Source organism: Cyprinus carpio, chromosome B8 (genome assembly GCF_018340385.1).
Source record: "Cyprinus carpio isolate SPL01 chromosome B8, ASM1834038v1, whole genome shotgun sequence".
Lineage (NCBI taxonomy): Eukaryota > Metazoa > Chordata > Actinopteri > Cypriniformes > Cyprinidae > Cyprinus > Cyprinus carpio.
This window is the reverse complement of record NC_056604.1, coordinates 27,440,732-27,457,595: the sequence shown is the minus strand read 5'-3', so window position 1 is coordinate 27,457,595 and position 16,864 is coordinate 27,440,732. Positions and strand designations below refer to the sequence as shown.

At 45.5% G+C, this 16,864-nt stretch overlaps 1 protein-coding gene across 2 annotated transcripts in view; it reads right to left on the bottom strand.

The window, feature by feature from the left end:
• The window catches only part of LOC109078812 (serine/threonine-protein kinase mTOR-like), a 94,837-nt gene that overhangs the window by 19,261 nt on the left and 58,712 nt on the right, over window positions 1-16,864 (bottom strand). For both annotated transcript variants that reach the window (XR_006155482.1, XM_042730363.1), the window contains exon 6: window positions 91-166. Coding sequence is in view for 1 of the 2 variants with exons in the window: in XM_042730363.1 (XP_042586297.1) it covers window positions 91-166 (76 nt within the window). In the remaining variant the exon portion in view is untranslated. The remainder of the gene's footprint in view (window positions 1-90; window positions 167-16,864) is intronic.

Genomic DNA, 16,864 nt, shown 5'->3' with positions numbered 1-16,864 from the left:
TTCTTGACAGGCTTAGTGAGATTCACCTCATCTTATGAAGTCAATGCATGATGGATGGCACACAGATTAATGAGGAAAGAAAGCTCTTACCAGTTCTCCAAAGTGTTTCATGGAATACTTCAACACCCCTGATGCTGCCTCTGGCTGCTGGAGCTTATTATTGATGCTAAAACGAAAGAATGCAATGTTTTAGTGCACACTCTAAATTTTTAATACTGCAAATATGATCACAGAAATTGAGATTAGCTACAAAAAAAAAAAAAAAAAAAAAAAAAAAAAAAATATATATATATATATATATATATATATATATATATATATATATGAGCCCAAAACAATAGTTTAAAGTCAGTTTACAGTCATACAGTGTACTACTGTATGAAGTATAGACTCATTCAGAGCCCTTGTGGTATTTGTATAGTCTAAAATATGACTCTGAAGTTCATCCATTCTATACTATTTTCTGAAAACAAGCATGAAAAGGCATTCTACACAAGTTTATAACCAATACATACAAAACCAACTAATAAAACAATAATAAAACAACACATTCCAAAACCACTGGTGTTACCAGCAACACAAAAAGAAACAGCATTTATGATACAATAAACCCCCTGAATACTTGACAGAATAATCAAACAAGTACTTTTTCCCTGAATGGCTTAGCACCTCAGTATTTGAACGAGCTCTTGTTACATTATAGTCCTCCACGTCCGCTGCGTTCTCAAAACTCTGGCCAATTTGATAATACCTAGAATATCAAAGTCAACTGTGGGCGGCAGATCCTTCTCCTATTTAGCGCCTAAACTCTGGAATAACCTACCTAACATTGTTCGGGGGGAAGACACTCTTGCAGTTTAAATCTAGATTAAAGACCCATCTCTTTAACCTAGCTTACACATAACACACTAATATGCTTCTAATATCCAAATCCGTTAAAGGATTTTTAGGCTGCATTAATTAGGTAAACCGGAACCGGGAACACTTCCCATAACACCTGATGTACTTGCTACATCATTAGAAGACTGGCATCTACGCTAATATTAGTCTGTTTCTCTCTTATTCCGAGGTCACCGTAGCCGCCAGATCCAGCCTGTATCCAAGTCAGAGGGTCACTGCAGTCACCCGAATCCAGTATGTATCCAGCCCAGATGGTGGATCAGCACCTAGAAAGGACCTCTACAGCCCTGAAAGACAGCGGAGACCAGGACAACTAGAGCCCCAGAGACTAATCCCCTGTAAAGACCTTGTCTCAGACGACCACTGGGACAAGACCACAGGAAACAGATGATTCATCTGCACAATCTGACTTTGCTGCAGCCTGGAATTGAACTGTTGGTTTTGTGTGGTCAGAGGAGAACTGGCCTCCTGACTGAGCCTGGTTTCTCCCAAGGTTTTTTCTCCATTCTGTCATCGATGGAGTTTTGGTTCCTTGCTGCCTCTGGCTTGCTTAGTTGGGGACATTTCATTTACAGCGATATCGTTGACTTGATTGCAAATTATTGCACAGACACTATTTAAACTAAACTGAGCTGCATGATGACATCACTGAATTCAATGATGAACTGCCTTTAACTGTCATTTTGCATTATTGACACACTGTTTTCCTAATTAATGTTGTTCAGTTGCTTGGACGCAATCTTTTTTTGTTTAAAGCGCTATATAAATAAAGGTGACTTGACTTGACTTTTTGGATCTACATATCTCTTTGTGTGTCCTCAGAATGCCTTGTTATCAAAGTGTTTTAAGGAGTTTGCATTTGCCAGATAAACATCCATTTGTTAAAATGTGTGATGGCAGACAATTTAATTTGCTAACATATCTTTGCAGTGCTTCTGCATATCAACATATTTTGGAAACTTTTAGCCAGCATAGTCTATAGCTACTTTGTACACAGTTTGGTAAGGACTGTTCAACAGCTTAAAGGGTTAGTTAAGCCAAAAATCAAAATTATGTCATTAATGACTCACCCTCATGTCGTTCCAAACCCGTAAGACCTCAGTTCATCTTCGGAACACAGTTTAAGATATTTTAGATTTAGTCCGAGAGCTTTCTGACCCTCCATCGAAAATGTATGTACGGTATACTGTCCACGTCCAGAAAGGTAATAAAAACATCATCAAAGTAGTCCATGTGACATCACAGGGTCCGTTAGAATTTATTGAAGCGTCGAAAATACATTTTGCTCCAAAAATAACAAAAATTACGACTTTATCCATCATTTTCTTCTCTTCCGGGTCTGTTGTGAACGCGACTGCTGTGACTGTTGACGTACGACGCTGCTGACGTGTTCTCTGGTGCGCCCAATAACAAAGAAAACACGTCAGCAGCGTCGTACGTCAGCGGCGTACGTTCGCTGATGAATAAAGTCATAATTTTTGTTATTTTTGGAGCAAAATATATTTTCGATGCTTCAATAAATTCTAACGGACCCTCTGATGTCACATGGACTACTTTGATGATGTTTTTATTACCTTTCTGGACGTGGACAGTATACCGTACATACATTTTCAATGGAGGGACAGAAAGCTCTCGGACTAAATCTAAAATATCTTAAACTGTGTTCCGAAGATGAACGGAGGTCTTACGGGTTTGGAACGACATGAGGGTGAGTCATTAATAACATAATTTTCATTTTTGGCTGAACTAACCCTTTAAGATGAGTTTGAAGAAGTAGGTTTTAAGAAAATCGAAAATAGCGCAAACATTTTCATGCCGGAAATGGAAAGAAAACACACATATGTTTTGAAGATTACGACTTAAGGATTTTGGAGAAAGCCCTTTTGATTTCAGAGTGATGAGCCACCAAGGTTGGTATTGATTGGTATTGCTTTTATTTTTTTGCGGGGCCAGGTGAAATATGAAACGTACAGAAATGGTCAAAGTAATCTCAGTAACTAATAGAGCTGCACAATTCTGCGTTAACTGAGAATCCTTTTTTTTCTTTGCATAAAATAGAGGTCACGATTCTCTCACAACTGATGATAAACAGTCATTATTTGCATAATACATAATGAATTTGATTTGACAGCCCAAATCTATTTACCAATAAATCTTGGTGCTACTTTTGAGAACTTGAGTACTTCTGCTCATCTCTATTTATCACTGCATTGCTACAAGAAGGCCCCTTTCCATGTCAGTAATGTATACAATGACCGACAGAGAACCCTCAATGGAAAATTGCACTTCTGCCCATAAGCCATTACAGTTGCTGTCTCTTTCCTGCTTTTTAAAAGCCCTTGGGGGCAACATACTTGCAAGGTGAGCTCAAAATAAATGTCCTTACACTCATCAGGGTAAGTGGGAAAGAGCAAAAAACCACTAGAAAGTAAGTGTTGCTTACTATGATAAATAAGTTGACTTCACCAGTTTGAACATGTCACTGTCATAATAGAAAATAAGTGATTTGATAGATAAATACACAGGAAAGGCACACATAAAAGCTGCTACATAAATCCCACAATACATTTGAACCTACAGGCTTGAACAAAAGTTATTTAAAACAGAAGAGAGAGAGAGAGAGAGAGACAGAAGACTAAAAGACTACCTGAATGCATCTAGTAAGGTTTGGAAAGTTGGTGGTGTTTTATATTTGCCAGAAAACAAATTCATGTTTACAAGTTCCCAGGCAGCTCCAATGAGCACTTCCAAAGAAGGATTTGATATACTGCACAGTGTCTTGTTTGTAGGTTACTCCCTACCTGTGGGTGTAGCTGTTGGACAGTGTTATTCCTGCTTCCTGCTTGCCTTGCTGGTTTGTGATCGTAGCTCCATGTAGCTTTGTTTTTCTTTAGAATCTTAGTATCACTCTCTGTTGTTTAAAGTGATAAAATAAAACGTAATTCCCACCATATTTCTAATATTATCTATCAATCTAATCTGATTAGCTTGATCGTTCGCTTTTGCAAATTGGTGAGTAATGGCTTCTCCTGCTATTGTTATTTGCACCGCTTGCCACATGTATAGTTTATCCCTCTCTGTCAGCGACAAGGGATTCACATGTAATAAATGCAGGGAAATAGTTAGATTTTAGAATTAGAGACACGCATCCAAACTTTAATTGAGGACAGTAAGAATGTTAGGGCTCTAGAAATGGCTTTGGATGTGACTAGCTCAGGGAGTCCTGTACATTGTTCGGTTCCGGTAACAGCGCCTCTGCAGCAGGGCAACTGGGTGACTGTGAGGCGGCATAGTCACGGCTCAAAACACCGCTCTTCTGTTCCTAACAAAACATTAAACAGGTTCTTCCCACTCAGTGACGCACCCACTGAGAAACCTGATGAAAGTGCTCTAGTTATTGGCGATTATATTGTACGGAACGTGAAAATAGAGACACCAGCCACCATAGTCCAATGTTTACCAGGAGCCAGAGTGCCTGACATCTTGGCAAATTTAAAAGTGCTGGCTAATGCTAAACGTAAATACAGTAAGATTGTTGTTCACGCCGGCACTAATGATGTTCGACTTCGCCAGTCGGAGATCACTAAAAATAACATTAAAGAGGTGTGTGAACTTGCAAGCACGATATCAGACACTGTAATATGCTCTGGTCTCCTCCCTGCTTACCGTGGTGATGAGATTCATAGCAGATTGTCATCACTCAATGGCTGGATGTCTAAGTGGTGTCCACAGAATAACATAGGTTTCATAGACAATTGGATGAGTTTTTGGGGCAGACCTGAACTGTTGAAAAGAGATGGTCTTCATCACTCCTTGGGTGGTGCCGCTCTTCTCTCTAGAAATATGGCACATCTTTGAGTTTGTACTTGACTAACTGTGGCCCAGGTCAGGAAGCAGACAGACTGGCTAAACCGACCGTCTGCTAGCCGCTTCCCGTCACAGAAGTCATATAATTCTCAGCACATAGAGACTATTTCACCTAGATATCACACTACAGAGACTGTGTCTGCTCCCCAAACTAGAAAATACAAAAAATGTCCAAACCAATTTAAGAGAAACAATTTAATTGAAGTTCAACAAATAAAAAACAGATGCAATATGGATAAACAAATGATAAAGACTGGCTTATTGAATATCAGGTCCCTTTCCTCAAAAGCACTTTTCTCAGAGGGTGGGCTTCAAGTATAACTCTTTTGAAGTAATGGTGCTTCATATAACATTATCAAGAGAAATGAGTGTTAATGATAAATCCCCTGTGATGTTTGTACTGGCTACTGTATACAGGCCACCATACAAACTTTATTAAAGAGTTTGCTGATTTTACATCCAAGTTAGTGCTGGCTACAGATAAAGTTTTAATTGTTGGTGATTTTAATATCCATTTTGATAATGAAAAAGATGCATTGGGATCAGCATTTATAGACATTATGAACTCTATTGGGGTTAGACAACACATCTCAGGACCTACTCATTGTCGAAATCATACTCTAGATTTAATACTGTCACATGGAATTGATGTTGATGGTGTTGAAATTATGCAGCCAAGCGATGATATCTCAGATCATTATTTAGTTTTGTGCAAACTTCATATAAAGTGGGTACGGAAAGTATCCACTCCCTTAAATTTTTCACTCTTTGTTATATTGCAGCCATTCGCTTAAATCATTTAAGTTGACAGAATAAGATGAGTGACAGAAAAACAAAGAATTGTTGACATTTTTGCAGATTTATTGAAAAAAGAAAAACTGAAATATCACATGGTCCTAAGTATTCAGACCCTTTGCTGTGACACTCATATATTAAACTCAGGTGCTGTCCATTTCTTCTGATCATCCTTGAGATGGTTCTACACCTTCATTTGAGTCCATCTGTGTTTGATTATACTGATTGGACTTGATTAGGAAAGCCACACACCTGTCTATATGAGACCTTACAGCTCACAGTGCATGTCATTGCAAATGAGAATCATGAGGTCAAAGGAACTGCCCGAAGAGCTCAGAGACAGACTTGTGGCAAGGCACAGATCTGGCCAAGGTTACAAAAACAAATTCTGCTGCACTTATGGTTCCTAAGAGCACAGTGGCCTCCATAATCCTTAAATGGAAAATGTTTGGGACGACCAGAACCCTTCCTAGAGCTGGCCGTCTGGCCAAACTGAGCTATCGGGGGAGAAAAGCCTTGGTGAGAGAGGTAAAGAAGAACCCAAAGATCACTGTGGCTGAGCTCCAGAGAGACGGGTCTCGGGAGATGGGAGAAAGTTGTAGAAAGTCAACCATCACTGCAGCCCTCCACCAGTCGGGTCTTTATAGCAGAGTGGCCAGACGGAAGCCTTTCCTCAGTGCAAGACACATGGAAGCCGCATGGAGTTTGCTAAAAAACAGAAAAATTGTCAGGGTGCGGGCTAGACAGAGGACTCAGATGCAGAGTGGGGAAAAGGAGAATCTTTATTCAAGCCACAAAACACAAAATAACATAATAATTAAATGCTCTGGCGCACACAGAGGTCTCTGAGCTGGCCGGCCCACTGCGGACCACTCGTGCTGCCGGATATCCGAACTACGGATCCTTAGACCAGAAAACAGAAGGTAAACACCAAAACATGGGCAAAGACAAAACAATCTACTCACGACGACAGACAGAAAAGCAGAGACATATGAGGGAGTGGGGGAACGAGCGACAGGTGGGGAAGAATCAGCTCGTGATCTGCGCACCCCCACTACGATCAGCGCTGATTGCCCAGACCACGAGCTACCGAACAGACAGGACAACACAGACCGCAGGGGAAGCTGAGAAGGCACCCTCCTGGCGTCCCAGGAGGACTCACCATGACATTGATGAAATTGATCAATGAGAGCGCGATCCAGAATATCGCGAGCCGGCGACAGCCTCTGACGTCACTACCGGTGCGACTATAAAACAGGCACCGGGAAAACACGTCATTCACTTCTTCGTCTGAAGCTTGCGTCCGAAGCATGGCAGGGAGCTAGAGGACGCAGTGTCTCGTTCCCTACTCAGGGAACCATGGTTACATTCGTAACCTGAGACGTTCCCTTTCAAGGGAACTTCGAACTGCGTCCTCTAGGGGTCGCTATGGGGAACAGTATACCCACACCGCCATGCTGCGGGGAGTGCAGGCCAGAATCATGGCGAACACTAAGTACCAACTCTACCATTTCAATGGGAGTTGCCCCCGGGAGGTTTAGACGGCTGTCTGTGACAATACCCCTTACGGCCAAAGGCCTAAGCTACATACCCAACTTAATTGTTAGGGCCTCGGCCCGGTGGTAGAGCTAAAGGCTTGGAATCAGGAAAGATTCCTTTAAAGGGATACGGCTAGGAACCTAGCATTTTATACTAAGTCTTGCCTGTCACACAGGGGCTACAGCTTGCTTCCGCAAAAGTTTGCTGAAGGAGCTGTCTCAACAGATCTCCAGTAGCAACATCCTGTTTAGATAGGTATCCGAGGATACATGGGTGGAGTGGCGCCCAAGATGAACGGGGCTTTTACCAACTCAAGAAAGGGCACGAAGCAACCGCGCGAAGCCCTCACCATATAGGATTTTAGAAAGAATACAGAGACTAGCGTGCGAACTTACCACAGTGTAGATTTCAGAAAGTGTGCAAAGACTTCACGTGCACACTAACCATAGCATGGATTTTCAAATACTGTTCTAAGGAAGGGCTCTCGTGGCACTCTGATAGAACAGCTCATAGAAGGAATGGTGCATCTCAAAACAGTATGCTTGAGAGTCATCAACTCGATCTGTGGAAATAATGCTGGAGCGCTCATGTTGAGGGAAGCGATGCTTTAAGTGTATAAACGAATACACACACTGACCACCATGTGGTTTTCAGAAAGTACACAGAGCTTAGCGTGTGTACCTAAAGGTTCCTAAGCATCGCAGAGGCGCTGAACAGCACGGGAGAGGCAAGCTCAAATTTTACAAACCTCTAGCGAGGGGAGCATCACCTGAGGCAGCATATACAAGAAGACTTCTGTAACTGCCACCTTCACTTCCCGCTGGATGCGACAGCACCTAAGCGGCCAGGAGACCCCTCAGGGTGACCTGGCTGGACATCCATGAAATTCCCTGCAGTGCTGTGCCAGGCCTGATGATCAAGGAGGCTCCTGCAGAAACCTGTGATCTCAGCCGCCTTATACCAGAACATGAAGCCGGATGGCTGGGGCTGACGAGTGTTTAGTCAACACTGTAACTGAGCACTGCAAAGGAAACTCACAGTTTATTAGTAGACACATAACCACCAGCAATTTACACATAAGTATATACAAAAAGGGTTATTTTTATACTCCCACCCTCCTGCGCTGGAGCCCCGCTTAAGGGGCGCCTCCTTTTAGTCCGGACCATCAGTAAGGTGGTTGCTATGAACATAGAACCAGCCAAAAACATTATAGGTCCAGCATAGGAGACGGTTATGCATTAGAGGTTTCCACCTAACCTCGATCAGTTGGAGAGCTGGTGGTCACAGGGGAATTAGGAAGGGGAGGATAAAAGCAGAAGTTAAAAATCCCTAAAGGGACAGAGTAGATACCTCAGTATAACTCTGACTCAGACGAGAACGCTGCCTCGTCTGGATCACATCCCTTAGATTCTGCTTACCTCCTTGTGACCCACAATTCCTCTTAACCCTGCCCGCAGGTGGGGGACGAGCACGAGTCGTGACACCAGCCTTCTGTGCCCGTCTTTGATCCTCAGATCGAGACAGGCCAGGACCCCTATGTTGTTCGGGCTCAGACCTGGACCTTCGTGGAACGAAGGATCTGAAAGCAGCGGAGTGCGCCTTCATCTCCCCGAACTTCTCGCTCACCATCTCAACGGAAATAACGAAAAGTTCAGAAGGCGAAACCTGAGCATCGAGAAGAAAGCCTTATCTTTCTTCCCGATGTCTGCCAGGTTCATCCACAGAAGTCTCTCCGCCACCACCATGGCCACCATAGTCCTGCGCTTGGCAGAGGTGGCCTGCTTGGTAGCCCGGAGAGAGGCCTCTGGTGCGGCGCAGCTCGGCTACCTGATCAGGAAAAAGGCCTTTGCCTCTATCCAGGTCTCTTAGCAGATCAGTCTGATATGCTTGAAGCATTTATTTTGTAATAAAGCCACAGCCTGACCTGCTGCTGCGTATGCCTTGATGTATTTCTTGAAGGGGCTTAGATGGCAAGGAGGGAGATTAAGAGAGGATGTCTCCCCTGCAGAATGAAAGCTCTTTCTACAGGGGGCATCCTCTCATAGCCGTTTTCATGCATCGCCTCGATGTCGGCAAAACTCTTATGCCGAAACCGATGGATGTGAGAAAAAAACGGCCTCTTTCATTACCTTTCGATCTCTGTATGGAGATCAGGCAGAAATGGAAGGCTCACCTGAGCTGGAGGGCTATGGTCGGAAAGATAACGCTCATCGAGGCGCGATCCATAACCTCCAACAGCTCTACATACGCAGGGCAGGAGAATTGAGAAGGCTCAGCCTCAGCTTCTTCACCATCCTCATATATCCCATGCTTTTCATGGGTAAAATAACCTCAGTATCAGAAAGTGTTAAAGATATAACATCATCCTCCCGAGGCTCTCTCTCGTCCGCCGCCATTATGAGCGCGAAAGGGAAATTCCCTCTCTAAACCATTCAGACAGATCCACCAGAATTCTCACGAGCTCATTCTCCTCCGTGCCTCAGCAGCGGCGGGTCCTGAACCGCGGAAAGCAGATGGCTGCCTTTTTTTCCCGGAAAGAGAGACGAACGAGAGCGGAGCTTTTTCCTTGAAAAAACGCTCGCAATGCACGCAGATTGCCTCCTCAAAGACATCGCGTGCTTGCTCTTTACCCAAACAAATGACGTAAAGATCGTGTGTGTCATCAGGTGTCAAATAACGCCGACACGGATGCACACATCGTCTAAACACTTGCTAGTAGTCGCCATGATAGACAGAGAAAGAGCGCTCTTACCGGTTCTTTCAGTTGCACGCTTCAAACAAAACAGTCAGTTTTGAAGATGAAGAAGAGAATGACGTGTTTTCCCAGTGCCTGTTTTATAGTCGGACCGGTAGTGACGTCAGAGGCTGTCGCCGGCCAACTCGTTGGTGTTTTTTCATTGTATGCTTCAGACACGGGTCACAACGAGGTGTTCCCCATAGCGACCCCTAGAGGACGCAGTTCGAAGTTCCCTTGAAAGGGAACCGTCTGGATCCTTCTAAACTGATGGGGCAATTTGAGCCGGACTGACACCGGACTAAGCACCTTGGCGATAATAAACGGTCCAACAAATTTGGGTCCCAGTTTACGTGAGGGCAGTCTGAAGTTAATGTCCTTCATAGACAACCAGACTCTCTGACCACACACTTAAAGTGGGGGCTTCCTACGGTGACGGTCCGCCGATGCCTTGTTCCTCTCGCCAGTCCGAGTGAGGGCTTCTCTGGCGATCCTCCAAGTACGGAGGCATCTCTGAATAAACGCATGCGCGGAGAGAACAACAGCATCGGATTCTTGAGAGGGGAATAAAGGTGGCTGGTAGCCTAAACAGCACTGGAAGGGAGACAAACCCGTAGATAAGACCGGGAGGGAGTTATGCGCATACTCTACCATGGTCAACCTGGAACTCTAAGATGACGGTTCAGCAGACGCCACACAGCGCAGAACTCTATACAAATCCTGGTTGGCACGCTCGGCCTGACCATTAGTCTGCGGGTGATATCCGGAGGATAGGCTCGCAGTTGCTCCCAGCTGTCGACAGAACTCTGTCCAAAACCTAGACACAAACTGGGGACCCCTGTCAGAAACCACGTTCACCGGGAGGCCATGAATACGGAAAACTTGATCTAAGACAATAGTCGCTGTCTCCCTCGCTGAAGGCAATTTGGGGAAGGGAAAAAAATGGACCGCCTTTGAGAACCTGTCCACCACAGTGAGAACAACTGTCTTGCCACTAGACGGAGGAAAGCCAGTAACGAAGTCCATCGCTATGTGTGACCAGGGGCGTGAAGGGACCGACAACGGCTGGAGTAGCCCTGCTGGGGGTCGATTGGATCCCTTACCCACAGCGCAAATAGGACAGGCCGACACAAACCGTCGAGCATCCTGCGCCACGGACGGCCACCAAAACCGCTGCTTGATTAACCTACAAGTACGAGTCGCTCGAGGGTGGCAAGCTAGACTAGAATGGTGGCCCCACTGTAGTACGCTAGTTCGGACTGACTCGGGTACGAAGAGCAGACCCTCTGGGCATCCAGTGGGAACAGAAGCGTCGCGTAGTGCCACGCGGACCTTGGACTCCACCCCCCAGGTGACTGCAGCCACAACCCGCTCAGGATGCAAAATGGCCACAGGGAGGGTGGGTCTAGCCTCAGTCTCAAAAACCCGTGACAGCGCGACAGGTTTACCATTCTTAGAGCCGGGGCGATAAGAAATGGTAAACCTGAAACATCCAAAAAATAATGCCCAACGAGCCTGCCTAGAATTTATTCTCCTGGCAGTGCGAATGTAATCAAGATTTTTATGATCAGTCCAAACGATAAATGGAAATCGCGCTCCCTCTAACCAGTTACGCCACTCCTCCAGCGCCAGCTTGACAGCTAGTAACTCCCTATTCCCGATGTCATAGTTCCGTTCCGCGGGGGTTAAACGATGAGAAAAGAATGCGCAGGGACGTGCAGGGATTCTCGTCCGAAGATGATCTTTGAGACAAAACTGCCCCAACCCCCACCTCCGACGCATCCACCTCCACAATGAACTGATGAGACGGATCAAGGGTCGTTAAAATGGGCGCCGAAATAAATAGACTCTTAGGGGCCTATTTTAACGATCTGAAACGCAAGTGTCAAAGCGCGAAGCGCAAGTAACTTTGTGGGCGGGTCTCGGCGCTGTTGCTATTTTCCCGGCGGGATAAATGGCTCTTGCGCCCGGCGCAAATCTAAAATGGGTTGGTCTTAATCAGCTTCATTATTCATAGGTGTGGTTTGGGCGTAACGTGAAATAAACCAATCAGAGCGTCATCCAACATTCCCTTTAAAAGCAGGTGCGCAAGTTCCATTATGGATTGCTATTATTATGGCGTATTTACCAGGCGCACGCCAGGAGCGGTTCACAGCCGAGGAGACTGATGATATACATATATGTCTTGCCACTATTGGGCAAACAGGTCTGATCCTTAATTACTACAATTAGCCTGAATAATTTGTAAGCTAGATTTATGCCTATTTTTTCACATCTTCGTGCCACACCACAATGATTTCCGTCATCTCATGTGTTAATATTTTTTTAGTGTAACAATTTATGATTTGGAAAAATAACTGTTGCATCTGTGTAGATTACACTGAGCAAAGTGTATGCGCGTTGTGCACGCTATACATTATGGTCAAGCATGCGCCCTTAAAATAGCATAATGAACAACGCGCAACGCACCACTGACTTTAGACTAGGTTTTTCTGGTCAGTGGCGCAATTGTTTAATGGAACAGCAAAATAGCACCAGGGATTGTTTGCGCCGGAACACGCCTCCTTTTTTGCGCTGAACTGCCCAGGGAGCGCAAGTTCATTCACTAGTTTAGCGACGTGCTTCTGTGGAGGGAAAAGCGCGCTTTGCGCGTGTGCAAAATAGGAATGACACATGCGTCGGTGTACAAAGTCAATTGCGCTGGGTGCAAGATAGGGCCCTTAAGGTTCTCAAACGCAGCTTGGGCCTGCGACGACCAACAGAATCGTTTCCTTGTGGAGGTGAGATCAGTCAGAGGAAGGGCAATCTGGCTAAAGTTCCGAATGAACCGCCTGTAAAAATTGGCAAACCCCAGAAAGCGCTGGACTGCTCTACGACTATCTGGGGTGGGCCAATCAGCAACTGCCTTTACCTTGGCGAGATCCATTCGGATACCCTCAGGCGAGAGAATAAATCCCAGGAACGGAACCGACTGTGCATGAAACTCACACTTCTCCAATTTAACGAATAAACGATTCTCCAGCAGCCGCTGGAGCACTCTCCTGACGTGCTGGACATGATCGCGCTCGTTCTGGAAGAAGATCAGGATGTCGTCGATGTAAACAAAAACAAACCGATCGACCATGTCTCGGAGCACGTCGTTGATGAGTGCCTGAAAGACTACCGGGGGTTGGAAAGCCCAAACGGCATAACTAAATATTCAAAATGCCCCGTATGGGTGTTAAAGGCCATCAACTTCGTAAAGATGGTTGCCCCCTGAAGGAGCTCCAAGTCCGATGACATCTACGGCAAAGGATAACGATTCTTTACCGTGATGTCATTCAACCCCCGATAGTCAATACAGGGGCACAACGATCCATCTTTCTTCTCCACGAAGAAGAACCCTGCCCCGGCTGGAGAGGAAGAGGGACGGATAATGCCTGCTACGAGAGAATCATGTATATACCTCTCCATGGCCTCTCTCTCCGGACCCGACAGAGAGTAAAGACGCCCCTTAGGTGGAGAAGTGCCAGGCAACAGGTCAATCACACAGTCGTACGGGTGGTGCAGAGGCAGATATGAATCTCGGGACTTACTGAAAACCGCTCTCAAATCATGGTAAGCCTCCGGTACATCCGCCAGGTTAACCAGCTCCTCCTGCAACACAGAATGAGACAAGACTGGGGAAAATGCAGCACCCAAACACTGAGCTAAACAGAAAGCTCTCCAAGCCAAAATAGAACCACGGGCCCAATCAATATGAGGGTTATGTTTAACAAACCAGGTGTGACCCAACACCACTGGAGCGGTGGGCGAGTGAATAAGGTGAAATTTAATCTCCTCCGCATGATTACCAGACAAGGTCAGTGTGACAAACTGGGTGGTGTGAGTAATATTTGTGAGATGGGTGCCACAATGGGTCCTGGCAGAAATAGGTTCGGCCAGCGCAACGGCCGAAATCCCCAGACGTGTTGCCAATCTGGAATCCATGAAGTTGCCCTCCGCTCCAGAGTCAATCAATGCCAAAACCTGGAAAACAGCTCCCCCAAACTGTACTGAAGCGTGAAACTCTGAACGGCCACCAGGTGGCAGTCGAGTATTAGTGACGCTCACCATGCGCTCTCCCTTGCGTGAAAATTGTCGCCCCGCCACAGGGCACGCCGCTACCACATGACCCGCCTCACCACAGTACAGACACAGCTGATTATCCAGGCGACGGCGTCGCTCTCCTATGGTCAGCCGTGCTCTCCCGATCTGCATTGAGACATCGTGTCATATGCTGCTCCACACGCGACCCCGGTGAGGGGTTCATGGGGAATCCCCTCTCTTCGTTGCCGAGAACGGAGGGTAATCTGGTCATCGACCCGAATGGCGAGGTCGATAAGATCATCCAAGCCCGAAGGCAGCTCCAGAGAATAGATCTCGTCCTTCACATGCTCAGCCAGGCCGTGGAGGAAGTGATCCCAGAGCGCCTTCTCATTCCAGCCGCAGGACGCGGCGAGCGCGCGGAATTGAATGGAGTAACCAGACACCGACTGCACTCCCTGTTGAAGCAGAGACAATGCTCTTGCTGCTTCGATACTGCGAGCGATCAAACACCTTGCGCAGCTCCTTCGAGAATGCCTCAAACGACACACAACAGTCATGCTTGCTGTCCCACATGGCCGTTCCCCACTCTCTCGCTTGACCTACTAAGAGAGTGATGACGAACGCTACCCTGGATTGCTCCGTGGGGAAACAGGAAGGCTGGAGAGTGAAAGTTAGCAAGCACTGGGACAGAAATGACCGACATGAGTTGGGCTCACCCGAGTATGGAGCGGGCGGATTAAGTCTCGGTTCCGCGTGGCGAGGAGCGGGTGGGACAGCTGGGGCTGCTGAAGGGCTGGCCTGCAGCTGGTCAAGCCGTTCTGCTAGCTGGCTGATTTAGATAGAGATATACCACCAAGCACCCACAACCAGAACCAGCGGTTTCCTCCTGCTGTCGACCCAGTAGAGAGCCTTGCTTACCCAGTAGAGAGCCTTGCATCTCTGTGTACAATAATGTGTCTTTGACCTTCATTATGTATATTTTGATTATACTGTGTTGTAAATAAAATGCACATAATTTAAGAAGCCATTTTTCAATCTTCTCACATTCTGTCTTACCTGCCTCACAGTCACATGACTCACTGATGGGCCATTAGGGGAGGGCCCTTTGTCTCTCAGGTGTGAATCACTAAATATTCATGGCCACTCTCCTTCTGCAAATGTTAGAATGTCATGTAAATATTTCCATTTTGCTCTCAGAAATATAAGCCTTTGCTTTGTGATTCTCTGCAAAGCTTCACAGATTAGATTCACAGACTATTTAGAACAAGCGCCGATGCGTGCATGCGCGCCAAACAGATTGAGCGCAATGAAGTAGGAGCGCAATTATGCTAAATAAAATATACATTTTGCTGAAATATTTGTAGTTGAACAATAAATGTGACATATGTAGAGTTTTAAACCAATAAGTAAGTGTATTTGTATGATATATACAGGTCCTTCTCAAAAAATTAGCATATTGTGAAAAAGTTCATTATTTTCCATAATGTAATGATAAAAATTAAACTTTCATATATTTTAGATTCATTGCACACCAACTGAAATATTTCAGGTCTTTTATTGTTTTAATACTGATGATTTTGGCATACAGCTCATGAAAACCCAAAATTCCTATCTCAAAAAATTAGCATATCATGAAAAGGTTCTCTAAACGAGCTATTAACCTAATCATCTGAATCAACTAATTAATGCTAAACACCTGCAAAAGATTCCTGAGGCTTTTAAATAACTCCCAGCCTGGTTCATTACTCAAAACCGCAATCATGGGTAAGACTGCCGACCCCTGACTGCTGTCCAGAAGGCCATCATTGACACCCTCAAGCGAGAGGGGGTAAGACACAGAAAGAAATTTCTGAACGAATAGGCTGTTCCCAGAGTGCTGTATCAAGGCACCTCAGTGGGAAGTCTGTGGGAAGGAAAAAGTGTGGCAAAAGACGCTGCACAACGAGAAGAGGTGACCGGACCCTGAGGAAGATTGTGGAGAGAGGACCGATTCCAGACCTTGGGGGACCTGCGGAAGCAGTGGACTGAGTCTGGAGTAGAAACATCCAGAGCCACCGTGCACAGGCGTGAGCTTTTGAACCAGAAACAGCGGCAGAAGCGCCTGACCTGGGCTACAGAGAAAGCAGCACTGGACTGTTGCTCAGTGGTCCAAAGTACTTTTTTCGGATGAAAGCAAATTTTGCATGTCATTCGGAAATCAAGGTGCCAGAGTCTGGAGGAAGACTGGGGAGAAGGAAATGCCAAAATGCCTGAAGTCCAGTGTCAAAGTACCCACAGTCAGTGATGGTCTGGGGTGCCATGTCAGCTGCTGGTGTTGGTCCACTGTGTTTTATCAAGGGCAGGGTCAATGCAGCTAGCTATCAGGAGATTTTGGAGCACTTCATGCTTCCATCTGCTGAAAAAGCTTTATGGAGATGAAGATTTCGTTTTTCGGCACTACCTGGCACCTGCTCACAGTGCCAAAACCACTGGTAAATGGTTTACTGACCATGGTATTACTGTGCTCAATTGGCCTGCCAACTCTCCTGACTTGAACCCCATAGAGAATCTGTGGGATATTGTGAAGAGAAAGTTGAGAGACGCAAAACCCAACACTCTGGATGAGCTTAACCCTCTGGAGTCGATTAACGCGCATACGCGTTTTGGGGTATTTTCTCCTGATAACCCCGAAAAGAACTTAAATTACACTTTCAGTTTTGATCGTACAGATAAGAGCAATACATCAATCGAATCTGTAAAGGGTCTACTTTTTTTTGTATACAGACATAATAACAACAAAACTTTGTGCACTTATAAAATAAAGATAACAAACAAGGAGTGCTGTCTGCAGCCTTTGTCTGCGCTGATCTTCAGTTACAAATGCGTCATTAAAATGAACTGTAACTCAGTGAATACTCAACACCGAGACATGAGAGAGATATCTATAGAAAGCCTGACATGTCTACTTTTAAACTAAAAAAG